This window comes from Ixodes scapularis, unplaced genomic scaffold (assembly GCF_016920785.2).
Source record: "Ixodes scapularis isolate PalLabHiFi unplaced genomic scaffold, ASM1692078v2 PGA_scaffold9__187_contigs__length_104089568, whole genome shotgun sequence".
NCBI lineage: Eukaryota > Metazoa > Arthropoda > Arachnida > Ixodida > Ixodidae > Ixodes > Ixodes scapularis.
This window is the reverse complement of record NW_024609884.1, coordinates 31,451,286-31,479,281: the sequence shown is the minus strand read 5'-3', so window position 1 is coordinate 31,479,281 and position 27,996 is coordinate 31,451,286. Positions and strand designations below refer to the sequence as shown.

Below are 27,996 nucleotides of genomic sequence, written 5' to 3'. Positions count from 1 at the left end.
GGCAGAAACTGATATTTTTTCCTGCCGTCGCAGGTGACTTGTTTGACACACTCTGCTGGTGCTATTTTTTTCTCCACTCTTTTAGCTTTCCCCCCTCATTTAATAGTTACTATAAAGATACCTTCATGTATTTAAATATTTTTAGGAATTTTATTGCTTTCTGAAAAAAAAAAATGTCAAACTCGTCACTCAGTTAGATTTTCGGTCAACTTTGACAGGTCATTACTTTGTCTGTACCTAAGGTAAATTTTCTTTCTTTAGCTCCATATAAAGCCCAAAGCAAGCACATTATAGATGTGATAATATGAATATGATCTGCTGAGTAGCCGCTCCGCTAGCTTCAGGTAAACGTTGTGAAAAATAACAAATGTTGAAAGTTTGAGGTCGATTTTCTCAAAAAAACCATTTTCGTAAATTTTCATTTTTTAAATTCTTTTAGATATATTAGTCGTCTACAAGAAAAAAACAATCTAGAAATGTAATATTTTGGTTGTATGTCCTCTATTTGAGCCGCAATCGCGTGAAATGTGTGCTCATTTGACTAAAATGCAACCTTACCGGCATTGTGCGCCTCTGCAATTTCGAAAGTATGTGCTTAAAAAAAATCTTTATTCAATTCGGGTAACAAAATTGATCGACACTGTACACAAAAAAGTTAAGAACACAGGTGGCACAGAGTGTGGGCTTCATGTTGACTGCTACATGCCAATGTTTTTGGTAATATTGCTCCTCGCAAAATAAAAAAAAAAAAAAACCGCTACATTTAAACTGGCTTTTACATCAAGATAGTCAATATTCTGTTTCTAATAGCAACAAATGCACTCACAATTCGGTTGAAGAATTCCAGGTATTTTATTCACACAAGTGCAGTAAAAAAAGTAAATGAGCAGTGATTGTCAGTTACCACAAGATAATAGCGTAGGCACTTGCTTGTCCCATGTCACATCGGGCAGATACCCTACACACATTTTTTTTAACAAGTTTACAAGCTGAACTGCGGGTAAAAAAAAAAACAGCCATACTGTATTTTGCAAAAAAATATGATTTGAGGTTTTAGTGTTTTATTATTTCTGAATCTTCATATTTGATGTATAAAAATATTAGTCCTGGTGATGATTGCAAACTCAGCGAAGTACGCATTTGAAGAACTCCCAGCAACCCCGAATGGTTTAAATTTGAGCCATTTTTAAGAGCATGGTTCTTCAAATTGTGACACCGCCAGTCATCACATTTATGTCGAGAAGTAGGCCTAGCCGCCTCCTCTTTATCGGTCTTCTGTAGCTTCAATTTCCAACAAAAAAATATTAACAAAATATTGTTTTTCCCGCCGCGAAAGAGCATCACTACACATTTATAGAAATATTCACACATATTTTTCTCTTTATGTAATTTTGGAGTACCTACATAGTTTGCAAACAAGAATTTTTGATCTTAATATTGTCCATCACAACCTAATTTGGCATGCATATATTTTAGAATACGTAGAATGAAATTATCTAGGTTTGGTTAGAATGTGCATTTTTTATATTGATGAAAAATGCAAGAAACTTTTGTTAGCCTCTTAAAAATGGCATTCTTGTGATTTTTAATTTTAAAATAAAGTCTAGCACACATTAGTTTTGCTGTTCATTGGACTCAGTGGTTTAAAATGAGGGAATTAGTTTAATTTACTAGGCTCTTTTAAGCAAGCGTGTTGCCATGCCCCACGTGCACACCAGAACATGTTTTTTTTTTTCTGCATGTGCATTGCATCCAGAACATTAAAAAAAAAACCAAAAACAAGCCATATAAAATTGAGTACCTGATTTATCAAGAGAAGATCAAGCACTTATAAACTGTGCAATTTTTGTTTAGTTTTCGTAAATAATAATAATAATAAAATGTTTTCCCCTGGTGCACGTCCCCTTAAGCAATAATTATCACGTTCCTATGGGAGCCATTTTAACTTTAAAAGCTGAAACTGAGTTCCCTTGTCTATCTTCAAACTGCACAAAAGTGAGTAGCTTTGGGCATGTTGGACGCTTAAAGGAAAGCTGAAGAGGTTTTCGAAAAAAAACAACAATTAGCTAATGGTTGATTTTAATATGTTCATGCCTGCCGAGTTCAAATATCACAACCGTTTGACCCAAAATAAACCTTAAACCCCCCTTCCCCCCCCCCCCCCCCTCAAAAAAAAAAAAAAAAGACAACAACAAACAGAACAGATCCGACTGCTTCAGCGGCACGCAATTGGCTCGTTATGCGTGACGCGCCACTAATGTCATAAAAGGACCCTCTCAATTCCTGGTTGCCCCGTCATTTGCGGAAGTAGTCGGGCGCGGATACTTCTGTAAATTGGGCTCGGATTTCGATTTTTTAAGATATTTTCGTTTATCCCAAAGGGGCACATGTCCAGAGAAGCCTCGGCATGACAAAGCATACATTCTAGCTGTTGGCAGAGCAGAAAATGACCCCCCAGTGATGCAGGAAGTTGCGAGGAGCCGCTTGTGCCGAAGGATAGCCACGCGACATAGCCGCTTCAGACATGCCAAAACGTTAACTGCTACTTATTGCAACGTAAAAAGTGTTGGTGTTGACAGTAGACGGAGTGCTGTTGGCGGGACGCGACATGCCTGATTACCGTGGCTCTCCCCAAAACGGTTGTAAGAGGACAGGAATTCGGCCCCCTTCGGCCTTTGTGCTTGACAATGACACGTGAGTGTGCAGGCTGCATTGTTCACGAACGCTGGAGCTAAAGAGCCCTTTCTGGAGCGACAGGAGAGCTTCCCCCGAAATGAGGCCGCATCAGCGCAATGTCCTTGTTTGTGTAAAGTTGGCGCCCCAGCAAATGGTTCATCTTGAATGTCATTTTCAAATCGTAAAAGCCATTAGTGTAAATGTCATGCAAGGCGCCCATCTCACAGAGGTATTAGACTACACGAATAATTCCGCAGAAGAGCCATCCGTGTTTGACATCGGCAATAAAGAAGCACATGTAAAATCCTCGTGATAGTGATGAAAGCTTTCTGGGCGTCTACATTCACATACATGTCTCAAGAATTTTTGGCTGCATTAGACCACCACTGTGTGTTATCGTCTGTCCAATGACATTCTTGCACCGCATAGAACCATTCCACGACGCACTAGATTACACCAAAGCTAATATTTTTGCAAAATATTACAGAAACTGGGCAATTTTAAAGTTCTCAAATGAACCGTGTACGACTCTGGACGATCTTGGCATGACAAACAGCATAACTTGTAAAAAAAAAAAAAGAAAAAAAAAGGTAAATTTGCAACAGAATGTAGCAAACGTTTTAATTTTAAAAAGCACTCCGAGGAGAATGTGATGGGAAAAAAAAAGTAGAGAAAGATTATGACAAAATGTATGTTTATGTTTAAGGAAAAAATTCCATAAGCCCTGAGCAAGTAACTATAAAAAAAAGTTTAAAATTAAGTTGCACCATGAAAGTAGCACAATGAATTGTGTGTCCAATTTTTTTTTTTTTTTTGCAAAATAAACCCACCACTTTTAAATAAGATAACAAGGATGTTTAGAAAGATAAAAAATCTTGGATAGCGGAGTCAGTTCGGGAAGTATGGCCTCTTCAGCGGCACGGAAAGAAATAAAAAAACAACAACAACACTAATATCAGACGGTTAGCACAAAATAGCCGACGGAAGCTCCACTCTTCGGCAACATGCTTACGTTTTTGTTTTTTTTCAGTATACCTACTCCTCACAACTAATAAAATAATAGCTATAATAGTCGGCAGAGTGTCGGGTTCGGACGAGACTTCTTCAAAACCAAACCACTACATTGTTTCCGTATGCACCGTCTGAAACACATTCCAAATAGAAAACTGTGGGCTTGTTGGGCCCAAACTTTCCTGTTTGCATAGCCGGAACCCACATCTTTGACATGTCGGTGTCGGCGTGAAAAGGGTGGTAAGCGCAAGGAGCAACGGCGCCAAACTCGGTTTGTGCAGCTGACGGCTACACGGGAATAGAAGTTAGCCGCTTCAGTGCCACGGAAATTTCACAATCCCATGAACAAGCGAGCAATAAACATGTCGGGCGATTGAACGAATAGCACAACCGGTAAACGGATGAAAGCAAGCCCTATGCAGCGGAAGAAAGACAATGGCTCTGAACGTCAGCATGAGCAGCCTACAAGAAAAAAATGCGGCCAGCCCCAGGGGTGTCCCCTAGCCGGTCCCCTCGCGACATCGACCGATGGGCCTCCTCCTCTCTACCTCGGAGGGGTGTGGTTTCGGCGCTACTTTGAAGGGCTTTTTTCTGGCTAATCCGCACATAAACAGATTGAGTGAATATGGTATTCGTAATGGCTGAAGCCTAGTTAACAAGGTACAAGTATTTCTTCTCACATTTAAGACCGCTTCAGCATTCCTTTAAATTGAGTCTCCAACTTTGTTCAATTTATAAACGAGAACATTCAAGCAGCACTAAAAAAAGTTCCATAGGTGAGCAAGACCAGTTGTGCAAAATCACTTGGCTCATACCTGGCCAGACCAGTTGCGCAAAATCACCAGTTACGCAAAATGACAGAGATGTTCATTAAATTAACACATATTATAGTGGCACCTGAAGGAAGGAGATAATACACTCCATATACATTCAAGAAATATGTTTTTTGGGCTTTTTTTTTGTGCATCACTGCTAACCCATATAATCAGCTTTTCTTACTGATATAATAAGTATATAGTACAGGTTCAAATCAGTTTTACAATTGTCTTTTCACTCTAATTAATTGGAACAACTTGCCTACTTATCGCGGTGCTGACCGACTCATTTCTGAGGGTAGTCTAGAGTCTGAGTACAGTGTTGATTTTGTCGAAAGGTCCTTCAGCTCCACCTCCACAACAGTGTCATCTTTGGGACGTCCTCTTCGCTGCAGGGCCCTGCCTCCTGTGAAACCTATAACGAAGCAGCGGTGCAAGGGATTAAATTAAGCAGTGCAAGTGAATGCTCCCAAGTCTGTTACTAAATAAGGTTTCTTTGATGCTCTTTTGCCGGATTTCTCTAAAACCCATAAACAAAAAAAAAAAAAAAAAAAAAACAACAACAGATTTTTGATGTTTTAGTTTATTAGCTTTTTATTTGGGCAGGGGCTTGAAATTAGGGTCGATGCGGGCTAGTTGGTTCATGCTTAGTGGATTCGACACAGCGCACAAGAAACGAAGACAAAGTAGAAGGGTGTACACAGGACAAGCACCTACTCTTAACTCAAGTTTTTATTGAAAAGAAACACAGAAGTAAACAACAGCATTCCACACCATCATCTCCAATTCGACACGTGTCGAGATAACAATTGTCTTTGCTTTGTAGAATGAACAATGTTTGGCTTACACACTGCCAAGTCCCTTCTTTTTCGATCGTGTAGGCCTCTAAAATTTCCCTAGTCCAATACAAAGGGGGGCGCGCTGCCGCGCCCCCCTTTTGAACTTTTTTTTTTCTGATATATTTGAACATGGCGCCCGACAGGACGCCATATGCTCGATCGTCGTTTGTTTTTGGGATGCGGTTCTTGTCTGACAAAATGCTCGTGTTGGGCCATACCACGGTGGGCCATACTCACAGGTTTACGAACAGTGTAATGGATATAGCTAGGGGCGTATAAAGAGGGAGGGGGCGCCACAGTCGAAGTTTGCCTGGGCAAGTGCCCCCCCCCCCCCGATGACCATAGAGACCAAGCGTGCTCACGCAATCCTTCATTTATACATCAACCCGTTTGCTTTCCCACGGTGCCATGTTTGTTTTGGTGCGTAAATGCATAGAAAGGAATGGCATGATAGCCTTCCAGAATGCTTGCGGCGTTTCTGTTTGTTGGTTTTTGGAGCTGTTAAAGTTTTACCTCGAATCCACTTTTATCACGTGTGACGGTAGGTAGCCTTTACGTACAAAAAGGCATTTGTATTGGGTATTGTGTGGCTCTCGTGATATGTGACATTTTCTTAGCCAAATGCGACTTGGCCATCTGCGACCAACTAGATGATGAACAAGTATGCAAAGTCTTTCGATATGTAGACGACTACCTGATTGTTATAAGAGTGTCAGAGTGTGTTTCGAAGGAAACTGTCACGGCAGTTTTGGATGTTTTCGCATGGTGCTTCGAGGGGCTTAGATTCACACACGCACAAACCTTGGGATGGTCGCTTTTTACAATTCCTAGACCTCCGGTTAGAATTCACGGGCAGTCATGTCCGTTTGTCGTATAACCCACAACCAAAAAAGGGTCTCCTCTCCTTCGACTCCTCGCATACTAATCATAAAAAGCATTGTTTCATCTTGCCCACTTGCGGCTTTGGAGAAATCGTGCCACCAATGCATGCCAGTTTCGGCCGGCAGGTGGAGCAACTGGTTGCGGCCAGATTCCCCACATCATTATTGGTACCTGTTGCTAAGTCAGTGCTTAAGAAAGTGAGGGGAGGGCAACAGAAAAAAAAAGGTAGGCTAAGCAAGAGACCAATAGTCATTCCCTACCTTCATAAAACATCCCCAAATCTCAAGTGGTGCAGAGATATGGTGTGCCTATGGTGTTTTCTGCACCTAACAAACTTGCTCAATTGTGCCCAAGAGTTGCCAACAAAAGTGGATCCAAGCGCATTTGCTCACTCAAACATAGGAACAAATGTGGAATGTACGATGGGCGTCGTGTGTAGGATTCCGCTGACGTGCGGCAAGGTATACGTTAGCCAAACGGGCCAATGTATAAATGAAAGATCGCGTGAGCATGCTTGGTCTCTGCGGTCGGCAGCAAGGGGGGGGGGGGGGGGGGGGGGGCATTCGCTACTTCATTGTGCAGATTGTGGAGGCCAGCCCGGGTCCATCATGTCACAATTGCTGGAAATGGGGGAGATCAGATGACTACGGAAATTTTAGAGGCCTACACGATAAAAAAATAAGGGACTGGGCAATGTGTAAGCCAAACATCAGTCATTCTACAAAGCAAAGAGAATTGTTATCTCGACACGTGTCGAATTGGAGATGATGGTGTGGAATGCTGTTGTTTACTTCCGGTGTTTTGTTTCAATACAAACTTCAGTTGAGAGTAAGTGCTTGTTGTGTATACACCCTTCTACTTTGTCTTCGTTTCTTGTGCGCTGTGTCGAATCCACTAAGCTTAAAATTCACAAAGAAAATTGAGTTAAATGTTTAAGGCTTAATGGTTTTGGTGATCGATTTCCTCAAGTTTGCTGGGTAATGTTCGGCATCTGCGTTGGTAGACAGAATAGAACCTTTAGGAGTTTATTTCGTTGCACAGCCAATTCATAGATCTTCTGGTGCCCAAGAATAGACTACTTCCATAAATCCTTGCATGCAACACAGCGCGTTGCACTCTGGGAACTAGTTGGCGAGGAAGGAGAGCTGCGTGGTTTCGGTTTTGATTGACACATCAGCAAGAGATCATACACAGAGTGTGGACTATAAACAGTCATTACCTCATGTTTCCTCGTCCCGAGCACATTGTTTTTGGTGTCTAAACTAACCTAAATGGCCAGACCTCGAAGCTTCAGCAAAAGCCCAAACCATTCGTAAGGCATGTCAATTGACACATGCTTGTATTTTTGTACTCGAGCCTTTCTGTTAGCGTTTTGAGGTGTGTGGACGATCCAGTGATGGGAATCTTGATGCTGGGAAGCTCAAGGATCTTGCTTGTGTAAAAGTCAACATGCTGCAACAACTAATAAGTATGCACACACCGAGCTTGCACCTTTACATTATGTTGCTGGTCAGCAAGTTTGCCACTTGTTTTGTGCGTCCACTGAGGAAGTTGTCTTTTTGAAATTACCATATTTCTTAATACGCCCGAGTAGGCAAGGTAAAACTCGAAGACGCCATTGAAAAGCTAAAATCAAATCACATCTTATCTCTACCCGCAGCACTGCATGAAGTAAGTCTCCACCTGCTTGTATTCTACTAATTCAATATTGCTTATGCGCATGAAGTTATTCTGCAATCATACAGGCACATTTGCACATGCAAACAGTTTTAAAGAAAGCAACAGTTGAGCACTTGTGTGAAGAATGTTGCACTGTTCGCCAGACATCATGTATACATGCGTGAAGCCCTGCGGTGCGCCAAACTAACTAAAGGATTCCAAGCAGATTTGACGGTTGTTAATGACCATAAGATTTGTTTTTATTTCTTCCTGACTGACTATGCCGAGATAATTTCAGACCCACCGTTCAGACACAGATCTTGGGTGTCGGTAAAGGCTCGTCCAGAAAGGCTTAGCGAGGAGTAGGGAATGCCGTTAGGGCCTCTGTCGTAGATAGCCTATCTAAGTGTTTGCGAAAACTTAATTTCCAATCAGCATAAAATTTGAGTGGGGGATATAGGATGACACGAGGAAGACTTCATAGCAACCTTTGTGCAGAGTGACTGCAAATTCATTGAGCCTTTCTAGAAGTTCATGCGCCAACCTCGAGCTCAACTGTGAGTATCCAGTGAGGATGTGGCTTTTTTTTTCGCTCAACGAGGTAACTAGAAGCCGACGTTTGGCAAACAAAACACGTGGTTCACCGGTATGAGACAGGATTAGTGAAATTGAGCTGAAAAATACAATCGTGGGGTCAGGTGACCAAGCCATGTTTTACTATGTGCATATGCACGCACAATATCCGGCATGTTGGGAACCAAGTGCCCCGGTCTTTCTTCTATATTGTTCGAGAATGCTTAGAGTATTGTACATTCGTGGGGAGTCGGGCAAAGGCTCCTTCACACAGCTGTGTTTGACTGCGTTAAGACTGCTTGCATCGAGCTGTTGCTATGGTGACCCTTACGACGAGCCAATGGGGAGGTGCTGCGCTGCACGACGCAGTGCTGTGCAATGCAGTCTAAGCAACTGTGGGAACGAGCCTTTGTCAAAAATATGAGCAGCGCATTCGGTTAAGGCACGAGAGCAGCTCAATCGAAACCGAAACTGAGTGGACAACTACCTAGTTCCCAGAGAGCACTATATATGGCACTTTGCCACGATGGGTTGATTATTAGGTGTTTAATGGCACAAAAAGCAACATAGGCCATGCTGCGCCAACGCCACGATGGGGCGCCTCAAATTTTGGAATAAGTCTATTGGCAGAGAACGGTGCTTAGTGCCCTGCAGCAGACCAATAAGGTTTAATTCGAAGGTTTTAATCTTCAAACCAACAGCTTTTGATCCAGTTGAGAAAAACCCATATGTGCCTCTTTAATATCTGGTAATCTTGCCTTTTGTCTGAACAGAAGCCACATCAATTCTTCAGACAGAAAATCTAAACAACAAAACTTACACTGGTTAATTAACTTAAGGGCAGCTACTCCCGTGGCTAGATTCAGCTTCCCAAGAGCAAGGTTTTGATTTTTTAAACAAAACAAGCCATGACACAATGCCACTACAACTTGAAGAACAAACTCTGGGCAAGCCCTAGAGAGGTGGTCCATGATCCAGAAAGCAGCTTTCTTTATTAAAAAAAAGGAAGAGGCTGGTTCAGAGTTAGACAACAAGAAAGGCAAGAAGAAACCATGACAGGAACAAAGGCACACCTAGGATACTGCCGCCAAGAGCACAGCCGAACGCCATTTTGGCTCCGACCACCATGCCCACTGGTCCACCCAGGGCCAATCCTAGGAGGGCCCCTGTCACAGGCAGTAGAGTCCTCTGCAGCTGGGACGCCCGGATCAGGTGTTTCGTGCCCTGCTGCACATTCTCATCTGCAGCTGTCACGTGTGCCTCAATGCTCTGGACTTGCTCCCGCTGCTCCTGTAAAAGTGAGCATGTTTTCAAACATTGCTCACATTCTTAAATTAAAGGGGTCGTGAAATGTTTTTCCGAAATTCTGAGCTATATGTCTATTCTTTTATTATACAACCCACGTCCGACCGTCCAGATACATTTGCTAGTGTAAAAAATATAATTTTAGTTACCTTGAGAGCTTCCCCCTCAGTTTTACAAGTCTGTCACAATAGGTAACCAATAGGGAACTTCTATTGTGTGCGCGAGATGGTGATGTACATCGGTCTTGATGAACAAAGCCAGAGATTTAAATATTGCTCCAACAGCGGTGCCGTATAGACATCATGCACCCAAGTGAACGGATAACACCTGGGCCCGTTTGCTCGAAGCGCTAACCGCCGCTAAAGTTAGCCGCCGTACCTAGGAGAGGGATTTTTTTAAATCACGTGACTGGCTCAATAGGGATGCGGGGAAACATGGCGGTGCCCCGGTGAGTGAGCGCCGCTCGCTTTGAAAATAATATGTCGTAGTAGCTGCAATATCGTGCGCGTTAGTCAGCAACGAATGGTGCAGGAGGCTTTCGCTTTGCTCTACCTTATTTAAACCGCAAAACATGGGCAATGACATCGCCACATTTTTTAGATAGTCTTTCGATTCTGGGCATTTCTAAGCCTAAATGAACGCGATAATTGTCGGCATGGCAATGTTTTTGGAAAGCGGATCGCCTTGACTCAATCGGCCGGGTATTGATAGCACACAAAAGCTGACAGCGTCCCAACAGACTTTCTTCTAAATTATCCAAGCATCGCGAGGAGAACGCTGGAAGTGTAATTCTACAGTCCACGTGCGCTGGCCTTCCCCTTATAAAAGATTCAAAGTAAAAAATCATAATAAGGCTTTAACGAACGTGCGTGCAAGGCAAAATTTTTTTTATACTTTTTGCTTAGAACGGTTACTACTGCAGACGCCAGCACGTGCGACGCGTGCAACTACAGTCGTAGCATGCACCTCGGTGCTTGGATAATTTAGAAACAAGGTCTGTTGGGACGCTGTCTGCTTTTGTGTGCTATCAACAATCCGCTTTCCACAGACGTTGCCATGCCGACAATTATCGCGTTCATTTAGGCTTAGGAATGCCCAGAATCAAAAGACTATCTAAAAAAATGTGGCGATGTCATTGCCCATGCTTTGCGGTTCAAGTGAGGTAAAGCAAATCGAAAGCCTCCTGCACCGTTCGTTGCTGACTAACGCGCACGATATTGCAGCTACGACGACATATCATTTCCAAAGCGAGCGGCGCATGTGGCGATGTCATTGCCCATGCTTTGCGGTTCAAGTGAGGTAAAGCAAATCGAAAGCCTCCTGCACCGTTCGTTGCTGACTAACGCGCACAATATTGCAGCTACGACGACATATCATTTCCAAAGCGAGCGGCGCTCACTCACTGGGGCACCGCCATGTTTCCCTGCATCCCTACCGAGCCAGTCACATGATTTAAAAAAAATCCCTCTCCTAGGTACAGCGGCTAACTTTAGCCGCGATTAGCGCTTCGAGCAAACGGGCCCTGATGTCTGATACTATGCTCAGATCACCGTGGGTCAGATACTCGTAAGATAGCTATCCTGATGGAGCTCTGCATCGCCTATTACACCACGGTCGGCTTTAAGGTTTCGAGCCTACATTGACACTGTATGCCGTGCTATAGAGGAGAGTTTGAGGAAAATGTATGCAACTTCGATTGTTCGAGTCACATCTCGATACGATTGTCAAATGACGAGCCGCGAATACATTCTCGTTTTGACCAGAAAAGTGCTGATCCGCTTGCAGGAAAAAGACGAGAAGGCTGGAAATATAAGCTAAATTAATCGCCTTTGCATACTTAAGCAGCAGCATATGTGAAGCTACTGTTGAGGAAGATTGTGGTAAAGGAAAGTTAATGAAAACTTCATGACCATAAAGCCGGTCGTGGAAAGACTTCAACCATTACAACCTCCTCAGACGACACCCGTGAAAATAAACAGCCACAAACGAATGTAGCTTAGGAGGGATGCGCACGTGCACGTCCCTCCTGAGCTACTGATTTGCAAAGTGCTGGGTTGGAATCGTCTTGAGATAATAATTTTTTATTGCTTCATTTTATGTTTTATTAAAATTCTGATCTGCAATGAGGTTCTGCAACTGCATACCACAATGTATACGAACCGCAGAGGGACGATCCGCATAGTTACGAAGGTTACCAAACAACAGAAGACCCGGATGTGTTTGAAACCGAAACTGCATCCAAATCATGTGATGTAGTGATGTCTCACTAATAGAAGAACACCAATAAATAACTCAATGCTTTTATCACTCCCGATTTATTATTTGAAGATTACATAAAGCTGAATCTGTTCAACCTCTTTACATAGTTCCATTGACGTTTCGTTGCTCATGCTGCCGTAGGGTGTCTCATGGCCATTACGACAACCCAAAATCTTGATTTTTAAAGATAGTTTCTAAAATGCAAATGCAATATTTTGCTGTAATACCTAAAAATCAATGTGTCCGTGGTTCAATGAATATAGGGTGGCCCAAGCAGACCTTCCACTGTAAAACGAGCCGGAAAAATTGGCACCCACACACAGAAAGCTCAAACTTTCACGGAATGTGCGTTGTGCAGATCAGTTTTACCACGTGAAATTTCAAAGTGCAGTTCTCTGCAAGCAGCAGACAACAAAGTGCATTGTCTGCTCGCTGCACCTATCGGGATATGGCGCCACAAGTTAATAGCATCGGTAACTTGGTCATCGGCGAACAGGCCTAATGTGGACTTTGCAAGTTTTTTACTCTAATTTTTTACAGAAAGAGAACTACCTCAAAATTTTACACGGTAAGAACGACCTGTGCAGTGCCCATTCGGTGAAAGTCAGCTTTCTATGTACATGATTAGGGGAGAACAATGCTAAAGACAAGGACAAAGAGAAGAAACATACACGACTGGACAGGCGCCAACTCACAACTATATTATTTAATAAAATAAAACAAAAAATGACCGCATCCCCACATGGCGAATGATGTTGATTGGGGCGAAGCTCTGGTGGTGCCAATGATACTGATTTTGTTCATAGGTAGTGCTGACGATGCTGATTTCTTTTTTAATGCTCATAGGTAGTGCTGAGTTCCGGGTTGCGTTTTGACTTCATTATTACTGCTTTATGGTCGGTGAAATGCAGAGCCAGTGGTTCTTCTAGCGGATCAGCTTGGATCTGCTAGAAGCCGTGGGAACGCATCTCCACCGCTTAAGTCAACGATCCATGTCAGAAAGAGAATGTGTGGTATGGAACGTGGTTATATACGCATTTGAGCGTTTGACCGCAGCGTCCTCTCGTCTATAAGCATTGAGCCAATGCATGCAAAGTTTAACGCGATTATATACGCGTTTGACCGCAGCGCCCTCTCCTGTATCGACGTTGAGCGGCTACATGCAACGTTTCATTCATGACATCCCCAGCTCTCGAGTTACTACCACATCTCAGAGCCCCCTACTCGTCCTGCAGTCGTGGCCGAGTGGTTAAGGCGATGGACTAGAAATCCATTGCGGTCTCCCCGCACAGGTTCAAATCCTGTCGATTGCGCAAACATTTTTTCTTTTTTTAAAAAGACAGACGGGATGGCAATCAATGTGAGCACAGACGCCGGACAAGGCTAGACTCTAAGGAGCTTTGCCCCTAAAAAAAAAAACCCGAAGACAAAACAGAAAATATTTCACACATACGTCCAGCACACAGCCCCCATGATAGCAGGTCCCCCATTTACGGTGGCACGAGCGGAACCTTCATCGTCCTACTTAGGAATTCCAACTATTTTTCTGATACCAATGACGCTTGGCTAACGCAGTTGCTTCCCCCAACTGATGATGTGGTAGGCATCCATAACTTCCCGAGTTATAATATGATATATTTATTTCAGCTCTGGAGAGTTGCGGCGCTGCAGAAAGGCAAATCACCCATACCTTGAAGGCCTGCGGTGCTGCTTCTAATGGTGTTGAAATGGTATTCCTGGGCGATCACTGCGTCATCGTGCCTTTAGTGCCCTTCGTCTCCGAGTCTTGGTTTGTGCGGACATATGCGACGTCATATGACGTGGATCGTGTAGAAGCTATAAAAGCGTCGACAGCTCCAGACTTCCTCAGCGGGCTTGGCAGCAGCACAACCAGCAACCTGCTCAACAACCCTTTTTACTTCACGCTACAGGTCGTAGCAGTTCTACTGGGAAACCAACCGGCATCGTATGGCTGCTACCGAACTTCAAACAGGAACCGGAGTGACGGGCTCGGCTCCGAATCTTCTTTCCTGGGCAATCGCTGCATCATCGTCGAGCCTTTTGGGCCTTTCGTCTCCGAATCTTTGTTTGTGCAAACATCTACTACGTCACATCACGTGGATCGTCTTGAAGCTTTAAAAGCGCCGACAGTTTTGAACTTTCTTAGTGGGCTTGGCGGCAGCACAACTGGCAACATGCTAAGCAACCCTTTTTACTTCACGCTACAGCTTAGTGAATATATTTACCTTGTGATCGTCATCGAAGTGATGACCGCTTTTCAGTGCTGCTGCCTTGCCAACCACGTGTGAAATGCATGATGAATTTCGTTATTGCTGTCATTTCGTGGCCGCGAAACTTGCTGGTCTGTGGTGATGTTGAGTCGAATCTGGGTCCCACTGACAGCGAGATTCTGTTGAAACTTCTGGCTGGTTTAGCAAGATAACCGATACAATTCAGAGTGTATCCTCCACGCAAGATGAAATCAAAAAGAAAATGACTGAGCTAACTGACTGGATTGATGGACTAGAGCGACAGGTAAACAGTTTGAATGCGGTAACCAATCAAGTAAACGGCATGAAAACAACAATATTAAGGTTCGACACCAAATTAACCTCACATATGAGTAGACAACTTGGAAAACAGAAGTCGCAGAAATAATTTGATAATTCGTGGTTTAGACGAGTCAAATGCTGAAAAGGCAGAAGAGCTTGAAAAGAGAGTAAAAGACAAAGATTTTTTTTTACAAAAGCTGGGGATGACCATTACCAGTATTGAAAGATGCCATAGGCTTGGCCGAAAATTTGAAAAAAAAAAAACCACGCTCTACGATATTAAAGTTCATAGACTATAGAAAAAACAGCTGTATGACAATCCTCGAATAAACTAAAAGGTACTCAGATATCGATATCAGGAGATTTTTTGATCAGAGTACACGAAATTTGAAAACACTTGTGGAAAAGTGCAACTGAAGAAAAAGAAAAAGGCGCAAAAGTAAAACTAGTTTATGATAAGCTGAGTGTTGATAGTGTCCTTTTTGGCTGGGATACAGAGAAAGGTTCACACTTTAAGATAAACCAAAAAGATAACTGACTGTATAAAAGTACCCTAAAAGTGCCATATTTATTTTTTTATTTTGAATTTTTAGTCCTCTAATAATACACATATAATTTGAAAAGTTTATTACAAAAAAATCAGCGGAGGCGAAAAAAATATTTGCCAACTAATACGAGTGCTGCCATCTATGATCAGCGCCGCAAAACTACCCGGACGAGCCTTGCTTGTCCGTGGAATTGAGGGCTACCGAAAAGACCACTGGACGAGCTGAGCTCGTCCATGGCATTTTTAGCCAAAAAATGGCCGACGAGCTCAGCTCGTTCAAAGCACTTAAGGGGTTAAAGGGATGCTGAACCGAAATCTGCATTCCACAAAATACGTGGCAAAAGCGTGCAACGGGATGCTACAAACACCAAAACATCACTCATACAGCAATATCTCGAACGGATGACCATATTTTTCAAGAAAAGGAGGCGCATTTGACAGAAATGTTCACGTCATGTTTCTCCGAGAAGGAGAGGGAACAGCCTCGCGCCTTCTCCGCCTCGCGGCTTTGAAGGGGCGAAGCGAAGAGAGGAGGAAACTAGGTATCTCCACGGTCACGCGCCTCGTCGGCCTGGTCCATTCTCGACCTATTTTTCCAAAAATACGGCAGTCCATTTGAGATATCGCCTTACGAGTAGTGCTGTAGGGATTGTAGCGTCCCGCCTAAATCTCCTGCATAGTTTTTTCTGAAATCCAAATTTCGGTTCACCATCCCTTTAAGGGGACACACCCCCTGGGAGGGTCAACTTTTGAACCCTAGACTTAAAATTAATGAAATTCACATGGTAAGATGGTGGTCATGGTAGAGGGTGCATAACGAAATTCCAGGTCTGTCACTTAAATGGGAAGGATATTAGAGCAGCTTCTATCTACAACATGCCTACAATGTTTACTTAATCTATCGTCAGCAAACTATCACAATATTCAAAATTTTTATTCACTAGATATGTAGCAGAATGTCTAGAGGGTGCGGCTATGAAAAGTTAAAAGGTTAAAACAGCGCGAAAAACGACGGACAGGGTAAAGAAGGACACGGACAGAGCGCTGCCCAACTCGCCCAGGCTTCAACTTTAGCTATGAAAAGTGTTTTTGTGAAGTCATTTATTTCTATAAATTTTCTCCTCTGCAAAATTGGTCACCTTTTTGGTCTTCTGTGTCTTTGGCAAAATGTCAACATTTTTTATAAAAGACATCCGTAAAGTGAGAAACAAATTCCATAGCAGCATTCCTTATTAAATTTCAGAAAAAAAAATTGAAGAATGAGCCTTCACTGTATTGCCATTATCAAACTATAGATTGACTAAAATGGAATTTATACCAAAAAGTGGAACACAGAAAAATGTGTCCGAAGTGCTCCAAACCCTACCTTTTCTTCAGCTTCCGTGGACAGAAAATAATATATAACAAATTAGCTATGCAGTGTGAACTAACTAAACTTTCTGGAAATATTCTCTAGATGTTGGTGGATGTAAATATCTAATTTTTCAAAATCAACTTTTTTTGCAGAATTTGATTTTTTTCTGGGCAATGTCTCCCCTTAAATGTAAATTGTAGAAGCATCCTTAAAGGGGCCCTACAATCCCATTTAAGCATCTATCTTTTTTTTGCGGTTTCCACATCTCTTGGGGTTCGGGTAAGCCAGCGGGTACGGAGAGAGTAATTAAATAGCAGTGCGTCAAATTTTAACCGGACGACGCGGAAACCTCCTTCACCTACGGGGGCCATTTTTTTTTTTAGTCGAAATACAAAATATAGGTGGCGCGAACCGTTTCAATTATTCATGAAAGTAGTTTTTCTTCAGTATTTTAGATCAGAAAAGAAACAAATGCAGTTTATAAGGCACAGAAACAAGAAATGACCCGTCGACATACCCGCCACCAAGCGGTGGAAAAGGCGGCGCATACTAGAAAGGGGTAGTGGGATCAGGCACCGACGACGGTCGAGCATAGAAAGGTCCAGGATGTACGCGGCGGCGCCGCGGTAGAGAATCCGACCAGTTCCGTGCGTTCCGAAGGCCTTTGGCTGCTTCGGCGAGCAGGTTTGGCGGTATGGCAGCGCGAAGTGGCTCCCATTCTGACTGATCTTTACCTCGCGTTTGCTGTTGTTTGGGACCAATGAAGTGTCAAGCCGAATTAGCATTTAATCGTGCAGCAAATGCAATGCGAGCCGTCCTGGCTGCCCGCTTCATCCAGCCTATCCAGCACATGCTTTAGTGGCGCCCTCTCGAGCCGTCGACACAGAGTGCGGCAGCCGTAAGCGCTCACCGAGCTCACGACCCCTCCTCTAGTTCACGGCCACTCAAGCCACGACCAAAAACGTCATGAGGGAGGTTATTTTTTGCTTGTTTTTGTGATTTTAATTTGCCTCTAACTTTTAAAATAAAGCGAAGTTCGAGAAAAGAGAAGTTTCATTAAGTTACTACGTTCAGTGCGCTCAGGTTCGGTGCAAATTAAAACCAGTCAAAGTCTATGCAGGGCCCCTTTAAGAGACATTTGCCAATCATCACCAGGGTGCCTAGCAAGTTATTTTTTAAAAATTCCCTGACAATTTCAGGTGCGATTCCCTGACCACTCAAGAGGAGGTTAAATATATAAGACCATTACAACAAAAGGCATTGAACATTGAGCACAGTGAGGAACATTTCGCACGGGCCTAATCTTGCATATTTTGAAACATTTGGGTTCGTCCAGTCCGGATTAAACGAGCACTTTCTTGCCGCTGCTATCGTCAGTGAAGAGGCCCCTTCTGGAAACACGATGAAAACACGACACTCAACCACACACGTCAATAACCAAATGGCAACATGGCCGCCAGATGCACTTTCAGAGACGTTCGGCTTAAGGCTTGGATTGGATAGGGGTCTGCGGTTTTCCTATTTGTTACTAAATCTAGTAGCTCTATCTGGATCTAGCCTAGTGTCGCGCTCTCAATCCAATTCAATCCAAGGCTTGGACTGGATTTGTCGGTTGTTCCCTTTGCACCGGGTAGCACACTCTACATTGGGTGAGCAGAGCCCGCGCTTCGCTCTAAGCAGAATTTATTTGCCTGTTTTTCTGCCCCCAAGTCCTCAAGTCTTTGCTCAGGGCACTCAACAGCATTTCCGGCTCATTTTCCCTGACTGGGCTTGCTTTTTGACAATATCCCTGACAATTCCCTGATTTTTCCCGGTAATTAAAATTTCTCTGACGATTCCCGGTCGCTAGACACCCTGATCGCACCATTCTGAAATCTTTTCTAAACTTTTATTGCCATTATTTGCATCTAATTTAAGTTAGCTCCTTTGGTACCTTATTGGTTCATGTGTACTATAACTTGTTTTCATTTTTGTTCTTTTTGCCATAACCCACCTGCAAAAATCCCATCAAGGGATTGTAGTATTACTAAATAAATAAATAAAATAAATACATTGCGTGGATGATGACTATGATTAGAGCCCTGCATATCCGCAGATCATCTGCAAATATCCGCAGGTTGATAAAAAATGAATCAGATTTGGTGGATTGCGGATCGGATACAGGTGCCAGGGGCTGGGGATGCGGATCGGATGCGGATATCTGCGGGTCTGGATCTACATTCTTGCCAAGGCGGCCCCTAAATGTGCGCGACTGCACAGCGTAAAGTGAATAAGTGAGTGATGCTATGAATCAGAGCGTCGAATCAAAATTTTTATCGGTTCGGTTTGGGTTCACGGCTTTCGGTTCAGTTCCGGGGAGCAAAAATAACGGCTTGAACAGTTTGAACCGCTAAATTGAGAATATATTTTTCACATTGTTTTGGCAATAGGGGCTATTTCAAGTGTGGAACGAGTAACTATATAGCTTTTTATCGTTAGTACAACCCACATTAATTTTCAGGAACCAAACATTTAAACAAAAATGTGTTATTTGATTTGAACAACAGTAAAAGAAACGCTAGATTAACATACAAAACATTGTGTTTATACAACTCAACATTTATTTGTTTACCTAAGTCACATTTATTTTATCTGGCTTGAAAGGTTATCTATCAGTCCAAAAAACCACTGGAACTCCGAATTGCCTTATAACATTTTTTTCAATAGATAGGCGATTTGGAGTTCCAGTGGTTTTCTCAGCCCTTCAGAGAGCTAGTCAAATAAGTGCCAGAGCAAATGCGAAGGCAGATGGCATATCTAGACGCAAGTGCTCCAAGAAGCATGTCAAGACGTTTGTACCCTGTTGTTCGGGAGTTGTGTACAAGATCCCACTCTCATGCGGCAGCCACTACATTGGCCAGACAGGGCGGTGTCTGAACGACAGGCTCAGAGAACACTCTTGGTCTCTGAGAGCAACAGTTGGAGGACACTTTCCAGTTCACCGTACAGAGTGCCAGTGTCAAGTGTCCTTTAACGACACCAGAATTTTAGGCAGACACAAGAACAAGACAGCTTGGGAAGTTATGGAGGCCTACCACATCATCAGCGGGGGAAGCGTTCGTGTGAGTCAAGCATCAGTGGCATTATCAGAGAGAGTTGGAATTTCTAAGGCGGACGATGAAGGTTCCCTACGTGCCACCATGAACTGGGGGACCTGCTATCATCAGGGCTGTGTGCCGGATGCATGTGTGACAGATTTTCTGTTTTGTCTTTGTTTTCTTCTAGTAAATCATACAGTTGAGAGTCAGCGCCTGTCCAGTCGTCTATGTTTCTTCTCTTTTGTCCTCGTCTTTAGCACTATTTTCCCCTAATCGTGAACAACAATTACCAACTACCTAACTCTCCACCTTATTAGAGCTTTTTATGCGCAGACGCCGATTTTTCTGGCTCGTTTTACAGCGGTAGGTCCGTTTGGGACAGCCTAAGTAAGAAAATTAACACCCATCAGATACATTTCCTTTTTATGACCCCTTTAATGCTCTCTGGTGCACACTATTCAAGTTGGGATTCCCCCCTATCAGTGATAACATGTGGTTTGTTGCATTTTAAGCTATCAATTGTAAAGAAAAGAAAGACTGTCAAAGGTTTTCGAAAACTTGAGACAAAGGTAAGAAAAGGGACTGGGGCAAGGATACATGACAGACAAAGTTTGCTGCTTTTTCACTTCTTTGTCTCGATTTCGAATATACTTGAGAACCACCTCGTCCACCTTCTTAAAAGGAACATTAAAAGAGAATGTATCTGCTGGATCTTAATTTTCTTATATTCATTAAACCACAAAGACGTTGATTTCGTAGTATTAGGCAAAATATTGCGTCAGCATTTTATAAACCGTGATTAAAAATAGCGTTTTTTAAACTGTCTAAAACAACCATGCAATACCCCTCGGCAGCATGAGTAACAAAACATCACAATAGCTATGTAAAAAGATGGAACATATATTAAACTTTATTTAATCTTCAAATAATAAATTGGGAGTGATAAAAACATTGAGTTATTTATTGGCGTTCTTTTATTAGCTGTACGCCACTATATCACGTGATTGCGGTGCAGTTTCGGTTTCTAACATATCCGGGTCTTCCGTCATTTGGTAACCATGGTAACTTATGCTGCTCGTCCCGCGGCGGCTCGCATTCGTTGTAGAATGCGGTTTTGGAACCTGATTGTGAATTGCAATTATAATAAAACATAAAAGTTCAGCAATAAAAAAGTCGTAACCCCCAGAGGATTCGAACCCACAACTTCGTGAAACCAATAGCCAAGGAGGGACGCGTGCGCGTTACTTTTTGACTATCAGCACGTCCTTTTTGGGATGCATATTTTTGCGGGTGTAGCCATAGGACATAGTGTTTCTGTATCTCCCATGGCGAGTTTTCCATTGATTTTTCTTTACCAGGATCTTCCACAGCAGTAACTTGACATGCCGCTCCTCAACAAAGCAAAGGCGACTCGTTTTGCTTATATTTCCAGCCCAGTTTTAATAAACAACCAGACCATTAAAAGTATGCAAGAAAAATCAATCCCGATGCATCTGAGCAAGTGATGAGTGGAAACAATTATCCCAAGTAGTACTAAAATTGAACAGCCTCTGACAACTCAAAAGCTATTTAGGAGTGGAATATATTGTCTCACTTGAAACTTAAATGCTGCCTATTTGTGAAGAAAACATACATATGCAGAAGCTTGCTGCTTCTCCCAAAAAAAGTAACATCTAAAATTATACAAATTGTTCCTTCTCAGTTTCGTGACTGGAGCATGAAATTGAAACTGACCCATTCTCACTTACTTAGCTTTCTGTTTCTCGTGGATGATTAAGGGGGAAACATTTTTTTTTTATTATTTACAATATTGAAATGAAATGTTTACAGTTTATGGTGCTTAATCTTCTCTTTATAAATCTAGTGTTAGATTTGATAGAGTTTGTTTTTTTAGGCTCTCAATGCAATGTACATGCTGAAAAAACATGTTCTTGCGCACATGTGAGGCATGCCAACACACTTAAAAAAGAGTAAAATAAACTAATTCACTCCTTTTAAACCACTGAGTGCAATGAACAACAAAAATAATGTGTGGGGCACTTCTTTCATTTTAAAATAATTAAAAGTAGCAAACGCCACTTCAAGGGGCTAACAAAAGTTTCTTATTTTTTTTTCTTTCCACAAATATAAAAAAAATATACATTCTGACCAAACCTAGATCGTTGCATTCTACATATTCTAAAGTATATGCATGCCAAATTTGGTTGTGACATGACAATATCAAGAATATAAATTCTTGTGCACAAACTGTGAAGACGCTCCAAAATTACGTAAAAAGAAAAACTTGTTTGAGTGTTACCATAGATCTGTAGTCACACTCTTTCACAGTGCGGAAAATGATATTTTGTTAATAAATTTCTGTGAGAAATTTAAGCTACAGAAAACTGCGATGGAGAAGAGACGGCTGTGATGTGATGACGGGCGACGCCACAACTTGAAGAACCATGCAGACAAAAATGGCTCAAATTCATGCCGTTCTGGGTTGCCTGGAGGTCCTTCAAGGGTATTTTACTAATTTAGCGATTATGGACCGGCACTAATAGACTACTTCCATAAATCCCTGCATGCAACACGGCGCGCGTTGTACTCTGGGAACTAGTTGGCCAGGAAGGGGAGTGGCGTGGTTTCGGTTGCGATCGACACGTCAGCGTAGGGCTATTAACGGCCGTTATCTCATGGTCAGGGGTGAGACAGGTGAAACAAGTTTTGGAGCAATTTTCGGAGCAGAAAAATCTGGATTGTGGAGCAGCTTAGGAGCACAGAATTCTAGTTTTGGAGCAGCAGTTTACGCCTCTTGGAGCAACTTCGGAGCAGAAAAGTATACAGTTTGGACCAGATTGGGAGCAGAAAATGTTAGAGCAGCTTATCAGCAACTGAAATCATAAAAAATCAGATTTAAATCAAATAAATCTTATTTTTCTTTTTTAATCATTAATTTTTTTCTCCCTGGTTCCAATAAGTCATCAGCGCCGATACGCACCTAGATAAAAAATAAAAGAACACAGAAACGGAAAAGGCAAACCAGAGTCCAATGCGTATAGATGAGGACAAGAAACACAGGCTTGTTGCAAAGTTAGGTGGGCACCAGGTACCTCAAGCTTATACGAACTAGAGCCACTGTATGAGTTCCCAGAGTAACGCATCTGCGTTACTCTGGGAACAACATACTCAGTCTAGCCGATCATGTTTTGGTTTGGTGAGCATCATTGGACGGTAGCGATCACGTGAAACAAGCACCGCTAGACTCACCTCCAGCAGCGCTTCAAGCGGCTCTAATCGCCACCATCTTGGGGCCAGCAAGCAACTGCTCATCGAACGTGCGCTTACGCGCCGTCTTTTCCATGCGGTTACCGACGGCAAAAACAAGGAGGTTATGTAGTTAGTGGCACAATGCCTGCTTGTTGCGCTTTTGGGTGCAGCAGCAGGCTGGAGGATGGAAAGCGACTCTTCCGGATCCCGTTTGGAAAGAACGCAACTGCAAGACGCAGGAAGAAAGCTTGGCTGGCCATAGCAAAACGGAAATATTTCGAGCCCACTTCAAGAAGCAAACTTTGTGAGGTGAGTGCTGATTACAGCTGGTTCATTACGCGTATCGCGGAATGAACCAGGGGCTCCTTGAACACTCTCTAATGCATGTCACTATTGCCTTCATACCCCCGTCGACGCGTGGACCCAAGATGGCGGCGACATGGTTTCGGTTTCAGCGCCGCGCCGCGGTTCTAGAACGAACCTTCAGATTTTTGTTACTCTGGGAACCCATACACTGACTCTAATACGAACTGGTGCCAAAGTGCAGCTGTAGTGCAAAACGTTTTAAAGCGATGATTCGAGAGCAGAAAGGGAAGCACGATTTGCTAAAACCAGACGTCGATCGGACGCTCGTAGAAAGCACGTGCAGATTGAAAAAAACTTGCCACAAAAGTGAGTCCCAAGGTAAATAGTGAATTGGTAGAAAACCTATGAGCAGTACATGCACGCTAAATACGGGTGCGTCACCGATACTTTCGATTGTTCACGCACTGGAAGCACGTGTGGGACAACCGAAAGTACTCACGGCGACGGCGCCGTCCATTTTGACGAGAAGATTACAGGCACGAATGAATGATTACACAATGAAGGCGCTCAGTAGCACTTTTAAGAAAAGGTTTAGTCTCAAAACGAAAGAAATACTTGCTCATCTTGATAGTCTGTGCATCGTACCTCCCGCGGCCAGACAGCGAGACCGCCTGACAGCATACCGTTAGCATCCAGTCAAAAATGACAGCGGAAAGTAGTATAGGAAAATCGTGAAAAGACCACGTATCATAGGTATAGAAGGATACCACAGCTGAAATCTTTGAATCCGGCAGTTGTTCGCGCCACCCTGTACCCGTGCCGTGTACTTTACTATGATGAGACTGAATGTTGCCAACCAAACTCTCGTTTCCCGCTAAATCTAGCGTCGCCGCAAACATTTTTTTTTTTTTTTTTGTGACTTTGGCGCAGTGTGGCGCAATTTCGACCACAACTAGGTGCAGAAATTTGGGTTTGTATCAAAATGGCACAATTGGCGCAGATGTCACACCCCTGCATGGTTTCTGGTCCCGAGAACGTCATTTGTGGTCTCTGAACTAACTTAAATGGCCAGACCTCGAAGCTTTAGCACAAGCCCGAGACGTATAGCTTGTCTTAACACATGCTTGTTGTATTTTTGTACGTGAGCCTTTCTGTTAGCGTTTCGAGGTATGTGGACGAGCCAGTCCTGGGAATCTCGATGCTGCGAAGCTCGGGGATCTTGCTTGTGTACGAATCAACAAGCTGTAGCAACCAATACGTATGCATACATCGAGCTCGCGCCTTTACATTAGTGTTGTTGATCAGGAAGTTTGTTTGTTTCGTGCGTCCATAGACGAAATAGACAAAATATTACTTTTTGCAATTACTGTTTTTCTTAATTCGCATCAGCGCAAGAGGTAAAACTCGGAGGCGCCATTGAAAAGCTCCATTTGAACAGACTTCTCATCTCTTATCTGTACTGCCCCGCAGCACTGCACGAAGTGAAGTTTCCACCCGCTTGGCATTCCACTAATATTCAACATTGCGCATGAGCATAAAGTTATCCTGCAATCATATAGGCACATTTGCACAACAAAACCGTTCGAGCACTTGTGTGAAGAATGTCGCACCGTTCCCCGGGAGTGCGCCGGACGGGCATGAACCGCTATGCGGTGCGCCAAACGAACAAAATTATTCAAAGCGCATTTGACGGTTGCTAATGGCCATAATATTTGTTATGTGTTTGCTTTCTTCCTGACTGAGTATGCCAAGATAATTTCAGACACACCAGTCAGGCACAGATATTGGGCGCCAGTAAAAGCTCGTTCAAAAAGGCTTAGCGAGGAGTAGGGGACGCTTGTTAGAGTCTCCGTCGTAGCTAGCCGATCTCAGCGTTTGCGAAAACTTAATCTTCTATAAGCATAAAATTTGAGTGAGAGATATCTGTTGACACTAGGAAGACATCATAGTAACTTTTGTGCAGTACTTAGGTCGAATTTATTGCGTTTCCTTAAAAGTTCATGCGCCAACGCTGGGCTCAACTTTGATACTCCTGTGAGGATGCGTCTTGCTTTTAGACCAATGAAGTAACAAAAAGCGGACGTCTGGCAAACAAAATACGTGTAAGGCTCAAGGTGACCACATTTCAGTTGTAGTTCACATGTACTAGAGGGAAATATTGACATTGAGCTCAAAGATGCACTCGTGGGGTGAGGTGACTAAGCCATGTCTTACTACGTTTGCATACGCACGCACAATATCCGGTGTTTCGGTAACCATTGTAAATGCCCTGGTCTTCGTTTTGTATTGCTCGAGAATGAGTGTATTGTACATTCATAAAAAGTCAGATAATCGAAAACACAAGCAGCGCGTTCGGTTGCAGCTTGATAGCATGAGATGAAGCTGCTCAGTCGAAACCGAAACTGAGTGGCCAACTAGTTACCAGAGTGCACTGCAAGGTATTTCGCTGCGATGGGGCGCGTCGGTTTTGGAAGAAGTCTCTTATTTTTATTCACTAAATATAAAGATTCAAAAATAATGAAACATCATAAAATCCAAAATCAAATTTTTGTAAAATATTGCCGTTTTTCGATTCGCATCACCCTTTAAAGGGCAAGCATGGTCAATATTTTTTTTTAATTTTGTTATTACGCATGTTCTCAGCTAAAAGAGTGCACCTGAACTACAAGGTATAATTTCTTTTTTCCGATATTGTGTGTAGTTTTATAAATATCATGGCTCAAAGTTTGGTTTCGGGCGTCTACGGCAAAATTGAAACTATCTGCTAGAAGGATGGCAACACTGATCATCAGCCGCACGACCGCGAAGTGACGTCACAAGGGTGCTGCAGTATGCGGTACAACCAACCGCAGCTCCACTTCGACGTGACGTCACAAGGGTGCTGTGCCAGTGTTCCTTGATTGAAAGCTAACCCGCTTGCCGCCCGCTAAAGAGCAGCTGGTCGCATCTTTAAAATTGGCTTTAGTAGAGTAGGCGGCTTCAATTTGACCCAATATTTCGGCTGTGATGATATTTCGTGGCACTAAAGCGATACCAGCAATTTATTTTTAGTTTTGTTTTCGACCGAAGTTGTCCTTTAAAACTCAGATAAATAATGACAATCGTCGAGATCCTTGGCACCCTAATAAATTTAAATTAAAAAAATTACAATAATTTTTTTTATTAATAGCTTTATATCTGTTTTACTGCAAGTGTGAGTGATGCGGAAGATACAAGAGCGAGCATCACGCTTCGACCTTGCCATGCTGTGCATGCTTGCTCAAATCAATGGAAGTATTGCTCAAAGCAACATGGATATGTGCCTATAGCACTTACGGTAAAACGAAGTATAGTCTGAGGAAGTTACAATGAAATAATGAGCCGTAAAGATGCACAGAAGGAGTTGCAGCATGAGTTATACTATGCCAGCAACTCTCAAACCGCGGATCCTTAGGGGTCAGCGGCGACATTCGTGAGGGTTCACATTGATTCAGGTATTGCTCCACTGGGGCAGGTAAGGCACTGAAAACAGTTGAAATCGTTGGACCAAGTATCTTTCCTGCTATAATAGATTTCTCATGAGTCACAGAGTGCTCTAGCTAGTTTCTTTAGTCGGTGACAGGTTAATAGTCCAGGGGAAACTCTTCCCACTTCTTTCCACTTTAGCAGAGCAAATGCAGGAGAGGATCTGACCTCCTCTCCAGCGTTTTCTGTGCTAAAGTGGAACAAGGTGGGAGGAGCTTCCCCTGAATTCTTAACCTGTCACAAACTATAGTTGCAAATTTATTTCTACTACATGCTTTCTTGGAGAAGGCACTCCGATAAATGTTGCCATATACACTTTATACTGTGAGACCACTTTGTCTGGGCTCATCCACAGGAAGTGAAAGACAATAAACGTGATTTATAGTCAGCCAGATTGACGACTTCAACTTTGTCTGATTTATGGAGATGTGAATTTGTCGATGTAGGCAACAGGTTGTTGCCATATAAACATATTCAATGGGGGTATGCAACAACCCCCGAGGTAGTTGGGAGTCTGCAGCGATGCAAAGTTTGAGAAGCACTGTACTAGCTATTGAAGTAATAAGACATGCAGCTCGTTATTGACTAGTACACAAATTAACTAGTAGCCGAAATTATATAAAAATAAAAAAGGACTTACATATACAAGTTGCCTAAAGCTTGTCAGCAAGCCACTGACATCAAGAAGATCCTGTGGAAAAAAAAAAATTACAACAAAAGCAGTCAGGAATTACACCAAAATTATACTTCCAAATCACATAAGTGATTTGCATAAAATCCCAGCTACTCCCCATAAAAAAAAACAAAAAAAAAACTTGGTTTTCAAAAGAAGTATTTAGAGGAGGACCAGCAAAAGAGAACACAGTAACTGAATGGACCCGACCAGTCTCCATCAATCACAACAGTAGCCGTGATCGATTTGGCTTCCTCTCCCTGTGGTTAGGAGAATCCTTGTTCATCACTGGCTCAGCTTGCATTAGTTCTGCGAGAAGGAAAGGATGAATACCACTCCTGAGGGTAACCCTTTCCTCCTCTGCCTTCTGTACTTGGCAAGGGATCTCTGACTGCACTTTAGATATATAGAAGCAGGATGCACATGCAAATAATTTGTAGCTTTCTAAGATTTGTGAAGCATGTGAAAGTCAACAATCTCTTTAGCATAACTCTAAAGGGATACTGCTACAAAATTCTAGCACTTATTTTATTGTCTAAATGTAAACCACATTCTGGCCACACCACGGAGAAACCAATCTTTTGCTCGGAAAGACACCAAAGCAGTATTTAAAAGGAATAAACCGAATGCCGTTATATCACTCTGCATTTAAAAGCAGCGCCGCTCTGCTCAAGTATGGCGGCTAGCTGCGTGCGTACGGAGAGAAGGAAAATCT

At 42.8% G+C, this 27,996-nt stretch overlaps 1 protein-coding gene across 1 annotated transcript in view; it reads right to left on the bottom strand.

The window, feature by feature from the left end:
• Positions 1–592: 592 nt before the first annotated feature.
• Positions 593–27,996, bottom strand: part of LOC8035829 (syntaxin-17) — a 32,607-nt gene continuing 5,203 nt past the window's right edge. Inside the window, exons 4-6 of the mRNA XM_029968467.4 lie at positions 27,249–27,299; positions 9,529–9,745; positions 593–4,917 (exon numbers count right to left, since the gene is read on the bottom strand). Of these exons, the coding sequence (XP_029824327.2) occupies positions 4,769–4,917; positions 9,529–9,745; positions 27,249–27,299 (417 nt within the window). The 3' untranslated portion in view covers positions 593–4,768. The remainder of the gene's footprint in view (positions 4,918–9,528; positions 9,746–27,248; positions 27,300–27,996) is intronic.